The sequence below is a fragment of the Nilaparvata lugens genome, chromosome 2, assembly GCF_014356525.2.
Source record: "Nilaparvata lugens isolate BPH chromosome 2, ASM1435652v1, whole genome shotgun sequence".
NCBI lineage: Eukaryota > Metazoa > Arthropoda > Insecta > Hemiptera > Delphacidae > Nilaparvata > Nilaparvata lugens.
The window spans coordinates 73338708-73356877 of record NC_052505.1 but is presented as its reverse complement, the minus strand read 5'-3'; the positions used below and the strand labels follow the sequence as shown (position 1 = coordinate 73356877).

At 31.7% G+C, this 18170-nt stretch overlaps 2 protein-coding genes across 4 annotated transcripts; one reads left to right on the top strand and one right to left on the bottom strand.

Annotated features, from left to right (window-relative positions):
• Positions 1 to 66: 66 nt before the first annotated feature.
• LOC111046563 (peroxisomal membrane protein 11B) lies at positions 67 to 6976 on the top strand. Its single transcript, XM_022332140.2, is given in 4 exon segments — positions 67 to 506; positions 1875 to 1990; positions 3021 to 3470; positions 3473 to 6976. Coding segments are annotated over 4 exon segments (684 nt in total). The 5' UTR covers positions 67 to 450; the 3' UTR covers positions 3535 to 6976.
• Positions 6977 to 7650: 674 nt separating this feature from the next.
• Positions 7651 to 17337, bottom strand: LOC111046571 (putative protein MSS51 homolog, mitochondrial). Of its 3 annotated transcripts, none has more exons than XM_039421702.1 (2): positions 17215 to 17337; positions 7651 to 9195 (listed from the first exon to the last, which is right to left on the bottom strand). In XM_039421702.1, the coding sequence occupies exon 2, from the start codon at positions 9193 to 9195 to the stop codon at positions 7654 to 7656; it is 1542 nt and encodes a 513-aa protein (XP_039277636.1). In that variant the 5' UTR covers positions 17215 to 17337; the 3' UTR covers positions 7651 to 7653. The 3 variants fall into 3 exon arrangements, with proteins under 3 accessions (XP_039277636.1, XP_039277635.1, XP_022187843.2); XM_039421701.1 differs by lacking the exon at positions 17215 to 17337 and adding an exon at positions 15033 to 15341; XM_022332151.2 differs by lacking the exon at positions 17215 to 17337 and adding an exon at positions 14849 to 15340.
• Between the last annotated feature and the right edge of the window lie 833 nt (positions 17338 to 18170).

The following is an 18170-nucleotide window of genomic DNA, read 5'->3' as shown; positions in this document are numbered from 1 at the left end:
CGATTCAATTAAAACAGCTGACTCTCGGCTGATTGTTCGTTTGACAGATTATCGTGATGTCATTGTTTGTATTTCCAATTTATAACCTCATCTCATTAGTTTCTAATACTTCGTTGTTAAAAGTTACATTCTCTGTATTTTAGTTTGATTTGTCACTTATTCAGTTGGTAATTTTCCAATTTTATTCAATTTAAAAAAACAAATGTATAACTATTCTACAAAAACGTTGACTTTTCTTAGTAGAAACACCATTTGAATTTGAACGGTTGAGGTTAAATTCTAAACAATTTGAATGTTAAGAACGGTGAAAATTACTGATTAGGCCTAATCCTCCAAAATCTGTAGTTTTGTTTTGTCTTCTTTTCTTAAATTATAAAGTATGTTGATTTTTGAACTGTTGAATTTCAGTAACATTATTCTATAAGACATAGGCTACAACTTAAGTTAACTATGGATAAAGTTACAAGTTTCAACAACCAAACTGCTGGACGCGATAAATTAGCAAGGTATCATCAGTTACTATACTTAATTTACAGATAAGTTGCCTGATTAAAATTACAAAATATTTAAAGACAACTTTTATGTATTGTTTTGCTATTTTATTTCTGTCTACTTGTTGCTTTGGCTTTTTTAATGCTTTGATGCGGAAAATATTAAAACTGCTTTTTGCGCAAACATGATTCAGCCAATTTTAAATGTAACATTTCTAAAATCTCAATGCAGTTTTTGATCCTTTATCTCCACTACTTATTATGCTGCAATAGGCTACATAGTCTTTATCAGGTTGATTCGCGGTGGTCGCTGAAGAATAAAATTCTACTAGGTGAGCCTTGCGTTTACTTGCTGCCAGTACTCTTGTTGAAAGGTGCAATAAAGCTGACTCCAATTTTTTAGGAATCTTTTTCCAAGAATTAACTGTTAACTGTCAGTAGTTTAGTTAGGATTTTGAATTGGTGGGGAGGGGGTTGGTTGATGAAAAAATGTTGGGCCTCCTAAGGACTTGAACTTTTCGTAGTAAAATGTTTTATGGCGGGGGGAGGCTAGAACCCCCTTCTTCGCTACGCCACGTTTATCTGTTCAAACTTTTTACCAAATTGTTATACGTATTTTGATCCAAAATAATATCATATTGAACCGTACGGTATTCATTTTGAATTGCATTTATTTTTTCGTATAATTTTTAGTTCAAAATTTGTCAGTTCATTAAAAATGTTTATTAAACAATCAATATCAGTAAGAATGTCTAATGAGATATTCGCTGCTAACATTTTCAAGTAGTATGTTAGGGTAAGAAAAATTAGCTCATTAGTGTACAGACCAGATAGCTATAGTATTGAAAAAAATAGCATAAATAAAAATTTTTAAGTTATTACTGTGGAGGTGACTTGCACCTAACGATCCTTTTGTAACAAAATATATTTTTTTTATAAATTATTCATATGAACTCTGCTTATAATCATTTTTTGGATGCTTATCACAGTTGGTTTTGATTATGCCTATCATAAATCCTTGTGATCTCCTTGAACTATCATAATCATATTGCGTGCCTTTGCAGACTACAATCTCCTTTTTCACATAACTATGAAATTCGTAAATCATGAATGAGATATATTTTTCTTGAAATTCCAATTCAAATAAAATATAATTAATTTATAAAACTTTCGAAAGTCACTATAAATTTCAGGCTTTTATTGTAAAGTTCTGTGAAATAATATGCTATCCTAATATTATAATAATTATTTTAACATGTTGTTGAAATTAATACAAGTACTACGAAAATAGCCCACTAATTACAAAGGCGAACTCTCTCTTGGTTGTAAAAACTAATCTAATCCGTTTCAAGGTAAATTTGTACATCTCTTTAATGTTTACAGGCTTCTACAGTACCTGAGTAGACTCGTATGGCATTATATGCAAAAGAGAAATTATGACAGAAAATCCATTGAAACTTTGAAAACTCTCGAATATACTTTTGGAAACTTTCGAAAATGTAAGTTTGAGATCTTTAATGTTTATTTTTTCATGCATCAATAATTTTTGTCTTACCTAAGACACAACTGAGAAGTAGGTACTATTTATGTCAGAATAAACATGTTTATGTTGTCTAAGTAAGTTAGCTAAGAAGCACTACAAAAGCAATTCCTGTTCTATACGACTCTTTAATATATGGTACTTCCTTCAACATAGCTTGAGACCTTGAGATACAACTAACAGTAGAACTAATCAAATTGGCTCATAATATGAAATTCTCAAATACTATTCTATTGAATCTTAACTTTTTTGTTTATTGTTGTTAATTTGAAAATTCCTTGAATCAATATTCTTTAAAAAAGATTGAGATTTAAATCAATTATAATTGAGGTGCTGCCAGTAAGACGTAGAAATTGCAAATGAAGGTTAATATTGTACAAATTTGACAATCCCTGTAATTATTTAAAGTTCTCATGTAGTATGTTTTATTTCAATTATATAAGTAGGTAGTCTCTTTTTAAATTTGAAGAAACATTGATGAATCTATCTTCTAATTTAGAGTACGAAATGGTCAAATTATTACACTTGCAGTGAACTAACTTAACTTAACATAACTAACTTTTGCTAGGCTTCTTCCAGACAATGATAATTGATTGACATCTAATTATAAGTGTCCATATCTTGGTAACATCAGTTGCTCGACCAAGTGAATAACAATAATATTTATAAAATCATTTTATGAAACAAAATAATCGTATATGATCATTTATAATGAGAAGAAACATGGTATATCAAATATCAATCAGTTACTGAGTAATTCGAGTAACTGAATTTCAAATTTTTAGTCCCATTATTTTCACTGGAAGGTATCTATAAAATTGTATTTCAGGAATCGCTCCTCAATTTCTGCTTGATATTTAAACTGATAGGGCCTTTACAATTTCTTCCGTACTATAGAAGGTTTTCAATTCGAAGGTTTAGTTCCACGTTAGGTTTATCCACGATAAATTATTCACTCTATATTTTAGACATGAATTTTGTTATTGCAGTGCTGAGGCTGGGTCGTTGCGTGGACGCGCTGCACAGTGCATTGAAGTCGCTGCACTACAAAGAGACATGGGTGCGTATGACATGCACGATGTCACGCATAGCGCATGCGTTCTACCTGCTGTGCGACCACATGGTATGGGCTGGCCGCAGTGGAGTGGCCGACATCGACGCCCAACGCTGGGCAAACAACGCCAACCGCTATTGGCTGCTCTCCATCTACTGCAATCTCATCAGAGATGCCTATGAAATATTCAAGCTCATCCAAGTCCACAAACACAGTTCTTCAAAACGTTCAGTTATGCGTAAGACACCCAATCATCTGGCTAACTTGATCGTTAACAATAAGGAAGTCGCCATAGATACGTTGAAAAATGCATGTGATGTGCTGATACCGTTGACTGCTCTAGGATTCGTGAAACTAAGCCCGGGAGCAACTGGCCTTTTGGGTGTCATTCCTCGATAGCGGCGATTGTTACCATTGTTGATCCCTTCTACAAATTAGCTCCTTCTTAATGCATGTATATTATAAATCTATGTGCTTGTGAAGTGATATAGGTGATGGGTGTGAAAAGGTAGAGGCGATAAATTATTCTCTTCAAGATATTTTCATAATGCTGAATAGACATATTTGTGCAATATATTTTGGGGTGATTGTTGATAGAGTTTAAGAGATTTTTAACTGTATTCTCTGTTGCTGTTGAGCTGCATACAGACTTGAGCGCCACGAACACGCATATTTCGCTTTTCATCGGCTGATTATATCTGTATTTGTACAGAACAGTAAGGTTAGTATAATAAGTGTAGCATCAGCTGATGAAAAGTGGAATGCGCATGTTCGTGGCGCTCAAGTCTGTACTCAGCTACAGACAGACCGAGGAAAATTCAAACATTTGAATGCTGACGTGAACAAACATACGCAGACCGACGGACGTCCGTGTGCGTTGCAACATTCGTTAACCTGGGGAGGGATTTTTGTCCACCTATCTGCATACGTCCGTCTACTGTAGTATGAGCTGGCCTTGAGACTCACTAGCTATACTGCCATTGTCTAGAAGTCTGTTATACCACAATATAGCGATTTTCACATAACTATAACTAAGATAGCATGGTTTTCGAGAAGCTTTTATCGTTAGTACAATTTCATCACTATTTAGAGCCAGCTGCAAGATTTAAGGATTTTTGAAAAGAAATTGCGCTGATTGGAGTAAAAAAGATCTGTTAAATCTGGCATCACTAGTCCAGTAGATGAAACCAACATTTTATGGAAAAAACAAATATCTCAAATAAATTACAGTAATGTTTAAAAAGACTAGAAGACTAGCAGATAAAATAAACATTCAATCGATAAACATTAGAAAAGAAGAACATACAGCAAGTTATGATGTGAAGATGAAACCTAACAACAAGAGCTTTGTTCAGAACCTTGATCAAAATCATGCAAGATTTGTAACTATTTTTATTACTTCTAAAGCTTTGATTAAGCTGCCAAAAATCTCCACATGTTGCCTCTAAAATTTCTCCCTGAGTTTTATTAATTGAATGTGATAACTTTATTTCTTCTAAAGAGTTTTCAAGTACCTAGTACCTTTTTTTTGTTGACAGACAGTCATTTTCTGTCATTGTAGATGGCAATACGCCTTTGTTTTGAAAATATGACCCCCAAATCAGTTTTAGTAGTTATACTAAAAACACTAGAAGACTAATACTAATGATTTTTTTACAAATAATGGCATTAGTAAGGCTTCAATATAAAATTTCTGGTATTTTCCGATAATTTAGGTGAGTCTGAACTTCTAAAAAATACATTTCATTGTTTATCATTCTTGTTCAGCAGCGTACTGTTTTGTTTCGCTTCAATTTTTTCAGCTGAACGCTCTAGTTGTTTCAAATGGAGTTGCACAAACCGCAGTGGATTCAAAACGCGGACTACATGTGATATATCTACTAAATCGTTTGCATAGTGATCGGAAAACTCCTTTAAATTTCATTTCTCTACCGATATCTCGGCGACCATTCTAACCTTGGTGTCCGCGTTACCAATCTGTTGAAATCACATGTTAACATTATAGATCCTTTCTCTTCTACACAATACCTCAATATAAGTCATAATATAAGTACTACAATGTACGTCTTTCATATTAATGTGGACTTATATGCCAGTTGTGTAAAGATAATAATATTGTATGGTACGTGAGTGAATTATAATTATGCAGAGAGTTCGGTGTTATCGCTGTATTTCGTTCTCAAATTCATATTGAAATGAAAATATGGGAGAGAAAGAGAGGTGGAAGTGGGAGAGGTACTCTTTTGTCGGAGATAAAAGAATTGCTATCTTGAATCAACAAACTACTTTTTATATTAGTTTCAAAGAATCTATTCAACAGACTTCGCATGATAACAAAAGTTGAACTTTCAAGTTAGAATTAAGAATCGGCTACATATAAATGCATCTTCATTTTATTTACTTGTGTCTCCTCCTTCTATTGGTTACTCTCCCAGCCAGATTCTCCAAATTCAAATATAATGAACGTGTGCATTACAATGTTCAATATTGTTGGAGTGAATCATATAGTTTGATCTTTTTTAGATTCATTGTTTGCAAAAGACTCCCCAACCTCACTCTATCCCACCGATTCTTTGGATTTTATCTTTCTTATCACTTTTTGGCAAACATGATTAAATTATGTTGTATTATGTATCAAGTTTAATTTATAATTCTGTACAATTATATATGAAAGTGAATGGAAGCATGAATTTCAATCCGTGTTTTTGGTCATAATTTATAACATGAAAAAGTAATAACTAATTAGTATAGTATCTAATGTATGAAGTATGATTAATGGACTTTAATTTGGTTGCAAATTTATTTATTTTTTTGTTAAAAAATAATCAAGAAATAAGTCGCATTAATCCGGTTTCCCAGTAAATTGTTTTAATAGAAAATCTAAAGCAATTTATGAATTCGAATTAAGAGTTCTTTGAAAAGTAATATTGAATGTTGGGTGGTGGAATAGTTTTTTGTGTCTTACTTTTCATCATTCTTTATTTGAATTATATAAAACGCATTAGTTTTATGTCACATTTGGATACTGTACTTTATAATTAACAATGAAAATAACTAAACTGTAACTCAACTTTCATTCTATTAAGAAATTAACTACATACTTGTTTACAATTTATTTCAATCATAATCATTGACAAATCCTGAAATTTTATTTTTTATGAAAATATTACTTATTAGTGTACCGTAGTTACTTATACATGATTATTGGTAGTAGTACATTAATTCTAGATATTGAGGGGATCAAGTAAGTCAAAGTGTTCAGTAATATACAAGTTTATATAAAATTTGTATTTTGAAACTTAGTTTCAAAGCATTGCTCATGTTTGTACAAAAACGACTCTATGTGATGACTTTGTATAAATATTTTGCTGTTATTTAGTTTTTAAGGAAAGCATGTGATGTCATATTTCATCTCCTATTTCCTTCAAGAGTTTCTTCTTTAACTGTCAATTTATATTGATCATCTTCCAACATTTTGTAACTTTTTATATATTGAACTATTAGTTAGTAAGAATAGGGTCTCCAGGATTTAGTATTGATTCAGATTTTGTATTTTCCTAATAGAAAAATACTGTATGTCTTATTATACATTTCAGCTACTTACCAAAATAGCGATAGGCTATAATATGCTACTTCTTCAATTTGGTTGGAAAATGATTAGTGAATTCGCTTAATGAACTCATTTTCTTGTTATAACTTCAATTATCATAGTGAAATAGAACGATAATTTTAGAAAGAGTTTTGGTGTATTGGGATCTTCATCATTGTAAATTAATAATTTATATTGTCTTCTGTTCATTTTATGAATAATACGGATTGTATGATTTATGTATTGTTGATGTTTTTAGATTTCTACTGTTGATTGAATATATATTTTTATATTCTCCTTGAGCTCTTATTTTCCATTACCTATTTTGCCATTTGTTAGTCGTTATTTTACTATGAACGTGAAGAACATTTATAGATGAAATTTATTCTATTTCTGTTTTAACAACTCAAATTTTACTAGATTCAGGTTCAGGATATTTTTTCGCAGTGGCGAAATTGTAGCTAATGAAGTAATACTAGCTGCGATGATTGCTAATTGAAACTTATTAATTTTCAACATTTTGAGTAATTAATTATTGGCCTTTTCTATGAAAACCCACCCTAACTTTAAAAAACGTCAAGTTGCAGATATATAATATTTAGGTTATCGTATTTATGTCATCGAATTAGATTTTATTATTACATCTTTAATTTACTCTTACCTACATGTAACTCATGATCCAAAGGATCTCATAATATGTCATCAGAATTATCAATTAACTAACTCGCATTTTCTCGAAAAATAAATCTTGCCGTGAATTGATAGACGGCAAGCTTTCATGGGATAATAATATTCTTCATTAGCATTTTATATATTCTTCATAGCATTTTATGTGGTCCGGTTCACTTGTTGCTCAAATATTTATTCTGTGAATATATAGCTATATATATTAATAAAACTGCCAAAAAGCATTTTAAATGTTGAGAAACAGAAATTTTGGAGCAGATTACTGCTAAATGAAAGTTAGAGCTTTGAATTTTTAACCTCTCTGTAATAATAGCATATAATAATTTTTAAAAATAACAGGCACTTTATGATAAGAAACAAAGTTAAGATTAGGACATCGACCCGAAAAAGGATTTTGAGACGGAGGTATTAAAGTTTTCACTTTTTGAATGGCTGAGATACGTTGCATGTCCTTTTCAGCCTCTTCTGAAGTGTACTCTGTTATGAGCACAGGCAAATGTTTCCAACTAAATAGTTTAATGATTGTATTTCGCCATGTATCCTGTTCATTGTAGCCTGTTGTCCTATACATGCCAGCGTTGAACGCACAAACTAGTGATGGCATCTGGAATGACTTTCCAGCTGCAAAATCGTGGTACAAAGTATTCGATATAAAACTAAACTTCAAAGTACGTTTCAAATGCACACATTTATCACATAGCTGACAGGTGTTTGCTGATATAATTTCCTCTTCACTCATGTCAAGTTCCGGCCCAATAAAAATCACTTTCAAGTTTTTCAAATCAGGCAAATAATGCAAGAAAAATATTTCCCATTTTTGAAGAGTATTTACCTCGAAGAACTTCTCTGCTCCTACCACATGAATAACCACACTTGAATTTGAACGATTGTTTCTGTCTGATCTCGTGAAGTGATTATAAGCATAAAGTGCTGTTAATGGACCTGTGGCAATGTCACACAGCTGCAAATAATGCAATTTATTAAGACTTTCCTTTGTTGAATTTAGATAGAGATCCATATTGTCTGTACTTCCAATTGGTTGTTCATGCAAATCTTTCGGAAGCGTTACCTCTACATCACCGTGTAGAAATTTCTGATTTCTCATCTCGTAGTATATCTGCAAATGTTCACAATAGACACTGTGGTCAGCATTCTGGTGCTCTGGTCTGCAATAACTCCGGTGATGACATTTTTCACAAGATGTCAGTAATTCTGAATCGCATTGAAAACAAGTTTCACAAACGTTCGGATAAAGGAATAGCTCCTTTTCCCAATTTTCTAGTTTCCTTTGCATTCTATATTCACATTCTGCCATCAAACTATAACAGAAACTCTTGAAAAAGTCGTAATCTTTATCAATTACGCCATCAAGAATATGTTTTGCATTTACATTTTGACTGTTCCTAGCATCTTGAATCGCCTCGCACAGATCAGCATGTACAGACCAATGCTGTCTTCTGTGTTCTTTGCTACAATACGCTATCATTTGGCACTTGCTGCATCTATCAGCAGTACCAATTATACTTTTACAAACTTGACAAACATAATGGAGATAGTAATTTGGAAATTTTAATTGTTTTTGCAAAATGCAATTATTTGATTTTTTGCCCAATTTGAGGCTGTCCAGAAGTCCATTCACACTTTTACTTTGAATTGTGTTCAAATTGATTTCCTCTATCATCGCTCCATCGATGTTTCTGAGCTCGGCGACTGCTTCTCCATTTTCTTCACTAGGATTTTCATACTTACATTGATCCCCTATTCCAGCACGCGCAGCTGTATTCTTCCTGCTAGTATCTTTTCTACAGCTTTGATTTTTATGCTTTTTCCCCATCTGTAACATGAAGATTGCAATCAATATAATACTCATCTATTTCACTCTTCATGACAAACTGCTAGTTAATAATTTATTGGTTTTTAAACAACTATTTTTGACGACACGAGTCAAGTTTTTTAATAAAAGTTATTAGAAACTAGTACCTACTCAGGTGTGGAGCACTTTTTGGTTTTTACATTTTTGAAGCTCTTCAGATTTTTAAGAGTGTTGAAACTGGATTTAACAGAACTAAAGTGTTTCACACGTGAATTTTCAATAAATTTTATCCAAAAACTTGACTGTACTGTCGTCAAATTTTTTTCCAAATCTAACAATATAATACATTTTATAAGATTCAAACATTCTTAATGCGCAGATACTAGTTCAAGGACATTTTATTAAATGTAATTGTACATTAAACCTATAGACTTAATGGTCCATTAGATTTAAAAAGTCCCCTTGGAACCGGCCCAAAGAATAACAGAATTTGAAATAGAATTGGCACAGTATATTCACAAGTAGATATGTAATAAATTTAATCAATAAAATATTCACAAGTATTAATAAATTGTTGACTTATCATATCAGTCTTGTACAGAAACAAACAGCTTAATATTTGAGTTTTTGAAAAACTGATAACCCAAATAGAATGTTATCCCTTTCAGAGAATAATCAGTATGTTATGCTAATTAATAAAGCGAAAAATTACTTGTATAATTGAGTTACTTTCTTAGACCAATCTCTTAAAATAATATTAATGGCCGTATTTATTGACGATTCTCAAGGAATCTTTAAACCAAGTTTGGGTTTTCAATCCACTTTTGCAAGTTTTGAATCCTAAGGTCTGTATTGGTAGCAACCAACAATAGTAGGAGTATCAGGTATAACAAAAGCAAACCAATCTAGTAGCTAATATCTGATCAGCCGAAATTAACACGGCTGAAAACGATCTAAAGAATCCTTTTAAATACGGTCCTAATTTTCTCAAAAGTTTAATTTGTCAAAGCCTCCTTATAGGTTGCACCTCTAAAAAATTAGTTTATCTTTTAAGACAAAGTTTAAGCAATTCAAATCAGCGTTGAAGAAATTTTAAATAATATATTCAAATTGTATGATGGAAGTAGAAACACTCTCAAGTTCACCTGAAAATATATACTGTAATTATTTAAATAGAATTTTTTCCCTCACCGACCACCTTATATTGCAGATACAACTGCTAAATTTTATTCATAGAATCTGCTCCAATTTTCAACCTTCTTTATCACTATTGGACAATACTATTAGTAACAAAAATTTAGTTTTATATAAATATATTCCTTACAACTTGAATAACATATTATTTTTTTATCTAGAAATTAGGTTTATTTATTTCTAAAAGTATCGTAGACTACTCACAAAGCTTGAAATTAATTTTATTCTGCTGTCGTCTGATAGGATTGTGTATAAAGTAATAATTACAGTATTTTTTGCAGTAGTAAAGTTGATATTGTATTTGATATTTTCTTATTGGAAAAATCATTTGAAATTTCCAGGTACAACCAAACAAAAATCAAGAATCAAGTTTTGTTTGTATAGAAAATTATTATCAATATTCAGACACTAATTAGCATCATCTCTAGTTTACTAGCTATAATTAATAGCTGCTAGATTGGATCTATTTAATTAGTTTGAGTAAAAATAAGTAGGCCTGAAAGAGCGATGGTGATAAAGTACTAATGCTTAAGTTAGAGTGAAGCTAACTATGCAAATGAAGCTGGAATGCATCCCAAAATTGGAACGTATCCAAAGTTTCCTCAATTTAAGGCGCATTGAGTGTGCATTATTGAGAGTGTACCACTTTAATTACAAGTGCCTGTTACCGGGGACATTCAGGTTAATTGATTGCTGCTAGCATAGAAAAAATTGAAAGTTCAAAAGCGCAATTATTAACTTGAGTGGAGCTCATCCATCATCATTAGTGAACCTTTGACATATATGTGTCCAACAGATTGTATTCTTATTCCGTGGGCAAAATTTTGAATGAAAACCCTGTTCACTAAATTGGATTATAAATTCTCTTTTTTGGCAGCTGCTGCAAGGGTCCTCATACCATTTATTATACGAATTTCTTTCTATTTAGGATTTCTGGCCCCATTCATCAAATTTGTACTGTGAAAATCTCAGACCCTTCAAGACCGAAACACCGTGAGTTTTTTATCTGGCTCTCGAACAATTATTCTGAAAACACATTAACGTGTGCTTAACTTTTCGCCATAATATTGTGCTTTTGCCAAGATTCAGGCGTCGAAATTTATTGAATCCCACGGTTACTCAAGCCAAGTTATGCATGAACATCTTTCTGCTTAATGGCAAAAATGTTTTAAATTTGAAGAATTTGTCGAAGCACAGCACTTCTTTACATTTGAAATTCCTGAAAGCCTCGTTAAGTTTAGTCTCTTTTGAACAATGATCGCAATATTTGATATAATTTGAATTGATGAAACACACTATTGTGTGTTATATGCTACATGTACTGTATTTTGTTTTAAATTAGTAATGTATTATATCCAGTTCTACATAACTGTATTAGTGAAATCCTTATTATCAATTCTCCGGTATATCATAATATTCTGTGCCATATTTTGTATTTCTATACAAGTAATAATTTAAATCACTTTTTGCTATTAGAAAAAACGACTAGCAGTCAGATATTTTACAATAAATGAATTAATCACTCACTGTGACAACGAGATCTTTCGGCAGGTTCGCCATCTTCTCGGTTGTCTTTTCAACTAATAGCAAAAAGTGATTTAATAGTTTTTTCTAATAGCAAAAGTGATTTAATAATAAGCAGTTTGTGATGGAAAACAACATTGAAGAATAATAATTTAACAAAACGCCGATTAGCAATCAGAAATGTTTGTAGAGTTATTTTTCAATAACACATCAATTAATGGATCTATAGTCAACATTAATTTAAATTATAATTTTTCCTCCACTGTAGTTTTTTTTCATTATTTCGATTATTAATTTGATTAATCAAGTTAACACTATCTTAAGCTCCTACAGTTTATCATGCCCTCATAATGTTGCATATTCGGTATGCAATATTGGTATGGGGAGGCTCCAGTCTCCAAAATTTGATAGAGTTTTTAGGTTTTAAGATGCAAAAGAAAGCTGTGAGAGCAATAAATGGTCTTAGCCATTGGAGTCCTGCAGAGAGTATTTTAAAGATATTGGACTACCAACTGTGCCTGCACTGTACATTCTCGAAGTGATTAAGCATATAAGAGATAAAGAGTTTACAAGAAACTGTGACATACATAATTATGACACAAGAAATGAGTGCAAATTTTCTGCACAATTTCACAAGACAGCCAGGATGAGAAAAAGCCTTCTTATATTGGTAGGCTATAAAATTTATGAGTAAACTGCCGTCAGCTTTGAGAGAGAATGAGAATAAGGATTTTTTCTAAAATATATTGGAAAAATATCTAGCAAACGGGGTATACTACAGTATTCAAGAATTTATGGATAGAGAAAGAGGCTTTTGGGAGGGTAATGCACATTGTATAATTGATGTATAGGTATGGTTATTTGTATTCTTTAATTTTTTTGACAAAATTCTTTTGACCGATTTCCTATATTCTGTCAAGAGTCACCAGGAAAAGAATTTAATCAAATCAAATCAAATTAGGACAGCATTGACCCGATTAGTATATTTTTCACAAATGAAACTTGCACATATTGTATTTTTAGATTTTAAACTGATTAACTCCATGGTAACAGATATAGACCATTAAACTTCATTTAGGCGAAAATTTTCTCAAAATTCGCACTGGCTGTCATTAGATTTGTAAACCTCTTTCTATATAATCTGGAAGAGAGTATTCAATAGTCGTTGTACATTTGCTAGATCTTGCCAATTAGTGCCAAAAAGGGGATAGAGTAACTTTGCTATTTCACTGATTGGCAGTTCTATGTTTCAAAGATGTGTTTCTGTTGGATCGAGTACTACGGTACGTAGCTATTTTGGTAGAGTATTTGAGAATGCGGCTTGGATAATAGAATACTTTATATTTGAAGATTGTGATACTTTCGGTTAGGCAAGCTTAAACATTGGTGATTGGTTATAGCTATATGTAAACCCATCAGATAATCACAACTCTGTATAAGTTTTGTAATAGGGATGAATAAAAGTTTTTATTTCAAATTTACTCTTCACTATCTTCTCCATGATGAAAATTGATGACTTTAAAACTCCTGTATTTGGTTTATTAAAAATAAAATTAAAAAAATTATTAGAAATAGTATTAATTAATGAGTTTTATAAGATTTTCATTGAATAGCCTAATTGTATTTTGCGTCGGTTTTTATATCCACTTTTGAATTAGTTTATTTATCATCAAATTTTACTGATTGAGTTGAGTGAACATGGTTAAGTGCAATTTTTTTGATTACTTATTTGTTTTATTTACTGGAAATTTAAAAGAAAAATTTTCAAAAAACTCTCAATCAAGCCTGCTGCAATCATTTAAAATTGACATCCTGTCTTAACTTTAATGTACAAAATAAATATTTACTAATAATTAATTGAAATAATCATACCAGTAGTATTTTCCATATTTCTTCAATTTCAAAATACCCTTGCGAACATTTTTTATTGAAAAACATTGAAAACAATAGTCTATTGGATGTCTTGGAATGAGAGTAAATATTTTGAATAAAGCATTATAGCATTGGGCATTTAATGAATATTTCATTAGATTGATATTAGATTAGATTTAAGACACTCAGAAGTTTTTCCTTATGAAACCACTTCCCCGTGTTTTGGTATCACCTAGCCACCTAAAACTATCTAAAACAATAGCCTAATTGATTTTAGTATTAATTTCTTAAAATTAAAAATACTAGTATGGTTGTACGGTATAGTATTTAGTAGAAAATAACGATTAAACTCAAAACCATTTCTTGATATAGGCCTACGGTACCATATATTTATTTTCAACTGATAATCAGATACAATAAATTCATTAACAGATACCCTTGACCCTAGAATAATATTTATTCATAATAACAAAATGGGTGTGAAAAACTTTTTTCTGTAGCCTATATGTAGCCTATCCTGTTTATTTTAAAAACTCCCAAATGAGCCAGTTATTCTAACGTTCTGTCAAAAATTCTTAGAATATAAATCAATTGTAGAATGTTTCAATATTAGCACAAGAGATAAGCTACACTAAATGTATGTTACTTTACTAAAGATAGGTAGGTACTCTAGCTTCTCTATATAATATGATAATACGAGATTCTGTTCTTAATATAAAATACGTAATATTGTCATTGGATTTGTATGGTTTTACAATTGGTCCCACTTTTATTTGCTTATACAAGAAATAATCATTTCAAGCTAGAAATACGTTATTCCTTCTAAAGAAAACAATATTTATGTTTCCGCCAATAATTGATTCTCTTCGCCTTTTCTGTAACTACCTCTTACGCGATATTAGTACTATATTTAGGTACTTTATTTACGATATTTACTGTATTTACGAGGTCTACCACTGTATTCAAGAAACATCACTGAATTATACCTATACTGAATTTATATTTCTCCATGAAATTACTTTTCTATTCGAAAATGTACAACTTCAGTAATAAATGAAATTTATGAATTTCAACCTCTACTTACGTGAGCGGCTTTGAGTGAGTTTTCTTTTCAAAATTCACTGTAAATAATCAATGAAATTCTTTCTGATTCGACTGTTCTCCAATTTATAACTTTTAATATGTCGACTGGGATCAGGGGTAGAATAGAAACTCTATCAAAGTACAAGAGATAAGTTATGCCACCTATGAATGAATGCTGTACTAACTGGAAGTGGCACAAACTTGGACGAATAGGAATTAGTGGACGCTCTCACTTGCTGGTTGGCTCATCCGCTAAGCACCTCTCCTCACCACCATGCTAATGACCATTCTAATCGACCATCGCCGATCTGTTGGAGCAGGCATCTGAAGAATTGTGGCCAGCTGCTTCTAGTGTGTGCCAAAAATATTGTAGAACACCTTTACTTGTGACACGTGCACGTGTTAGTGTCAATTGAATCGGCAAATAAAGAGACTAATGGCTAGGCTGCTATGATCGAAAATAGACCATGTGACTGACTTACGGTACAGTCCCACCGTACACTAGTTGTACTTGGATTTATGTTGTCTGGGCGAGATTCGGCTAGTCCTTCTTGTGAGATTCATTGGCAGCTAATCCAACTTTACTTTTATCTGTTTATCTAATTTATTTCCTATGTTTCCTGTACACAACATCGCACCTTTCAGCTCTATCTATAAATATAATAACCAATCATTCACACTGAATAATAAATTCCAAGCTGAATTGAAATATTTTTTAGTCTCATTGGCATTGTAGACCTATCCTAACAATATAAATGTTATGACCACACAACACACATTAGAGTAAATACTTCAAAAATAACGTGGAGTATTCTATCAAGTGCCTGACTGAAGAACTACCTTCCTCTTCACATTGCCTACGTTTCTACGAGGTACTAAATTATAATAATTTATTGCTGGTGTGCTTACATGACGTTTTAGAAGGAAGTCTGAGTTGAATAAGTTGAACGCGGTGACACCTAGCTATAGCAGTCAAATAAATCTTCAATTTCCAATCTGAGAACGTTCAAGTAATAATTTATTTTGGCATTTGACTAATTTGTTTCTAAATAGAATATAGAGTAATGAATGTATTCATAGTAAAATTTAATTGTCATTATTTGCATATCCATTATTCATTATTAAGGCTGTGCAAAGGCTAGAAAAAACTTTCTACTGGTGACATTTTTCGAAGTTTTTCAACTTGAATGCTATCAAAATGAAAAAGTTTTCTCAGGAAATTTTTTTCTCCCATCAATACTTTTTGAGATATGAGCGCATAAAGTTCAAATTCAAGTTTAAAGTTTAACATTTTGGGACAGGTCATTTCAAATTCGGTAAGAAATGAATCCATGAAATTTCGAGGATGAATAATTATTTTTCATGGTATTGTTGATTGAATGAAACAAAAATTTCATGAAAATATCAGTTTTTGAGTAAGTTATTCAATTTACCAAAAATAACTCAATCTAATAAAGTAATTCATCCTCGAAATTTCATGGATATATTTTTTACCGAATTTGAAATGACCTGTCCAAAAAATTTAAACTTTATGCGCTCATATCTCAAAAAGTAATGATCGAAGAAAAATTTTTTTCTGAGAAAACTTTTTCATTTGAAAAGCTTGATAGTAAACAAATCGAAAAACTTTGAAAAATGTTACCTGTAGAAAGTTTTTTTAGCCTTTGCACAGCCTTGAAATTAGCAGTTAATAGGGATTAAACCATTTTCAGTAGCCTACAGTATAATCATGCGATGGTATGTAGTTATTTTCAGTAAATGGCCCAAGTAAATGACTCTAGGAAAAGCCAAATTATTCGACCTCTACAACTAATTGTCTAGAACTAGAGAATACAATTTTAGCTGTCTCATCTAGCTAATATTTAGTTTCATCTTCAAGCTTTCATCAATCATGAATTGTAGAATTTAACAGCAGTAATAATTTTTTCAATCCTTCCATTGTGCTACTGAATAATGATGTATCTGATCAGATAAGATTGAAACGTGATTAAAACATGAGAGAAGGTGGAGGAGGTTAACTGGAAATGTCATCAAACTTTTTTCGATACATGACCATCCCCCATTACGAGAACATGCCCTTGAATTATAATACTTACTTACTTCATACTTCTCTCCTTATTCATGAGCATAGCATAGAGGTCTGGATTGACTGTGTCTGGAAGTGGACCTGACTTGATCCTTGTCATATAAGTTATGTCAGAAATATCACTTATTAACGTTTGTCCACTTAGTCAAACTTATAAATAGTTGAAAATAAATATTTTGCACGTTTTTCAAAATGGCCCGCCATTAAAAGCATCATAGGTCCAGATTGTTTTTGTTGACTTCAAAATATTCTTATACAGCGTAAATGGTGACTCCACTAACCACTTCTTAATTCATCTCCTGAAGAAATTGATGTCCAGGCTCCTCACTCCATCCGGTAGAGCGTTTTACATCCTCAGGGACAGCAATGGAAAACAATGCTTTCTTCTTGCTCAGCCTGCAGAATGGAACTTTCACTAGTGTTATAGGAGTGTTTATCAGCTCTTCTGGCCAGCAAGTGATGGTGATCTCTCACATGCAACAAGGAGAGCAAGATGTATTGATTAAACACAATGAACAATATTTCCGGCTTGTTTATGATGTGAGGTAGGAAATCATGACTCCTCTATTTAATAAGAATAACCAAATATGATTTTGGTAATCTAGTATGAGTATGATTCAGCTAGTTATTCGAAAACAGGATAGGCTGCAATAATCAGAGGAGTCAAACCTATCCATGAAATTTAGCAAAATAAATCATTACGAGAATTATTGAAATAGGATGTATTAGAACCTAAATCAATAGCGCTGTATATATTGTAATTTATCTAATATTTTTGTAATTGATGTTGTAGTTTTAGTTTTTTTGGGAAATAAACATTTATTTATTATTCATTTATATGTAGTATCTGAATATTATAATTATCAAATTAGGCTGACCACTAACAGTAGGATATGCACATGTTTTTATACATATTTGTTGCGTCAAAAATTTTTGAGGCTTGGGTTTTTGAATTATTCTTCTACTGTATAATTATTGACCGGGCGAAGTGAGGTCTGAGATTCAAGTCGACGGTTTGGCATTTCTCTTAATGTTTATATGTTGCGCATTTACGGCAAAACGCGGTAATAGATTTTCATGAAATTTGACTGGTGTATTCCTTTTTTAATTGCGCGTCGACGTATATACAAGTTGTTAGGAAATTTTGAATTTCAAGGATAATATAAAATGGAAAAGGGGCCTCCTTCATACGCCAATATTAGAGTAAAAATCTGGTGAAACGCACTCACACAACTTT

Bases quoted from the DNA above. Each gene is read 5' to 3' on its own strand.
- LOC111046571 (XM_039421702.1), bottom strand. From the start codon at position 9,195: ATGGGGAAAAAGCATAAAAATCAAAGCTGTAGAAAAGATACTAGCAGG.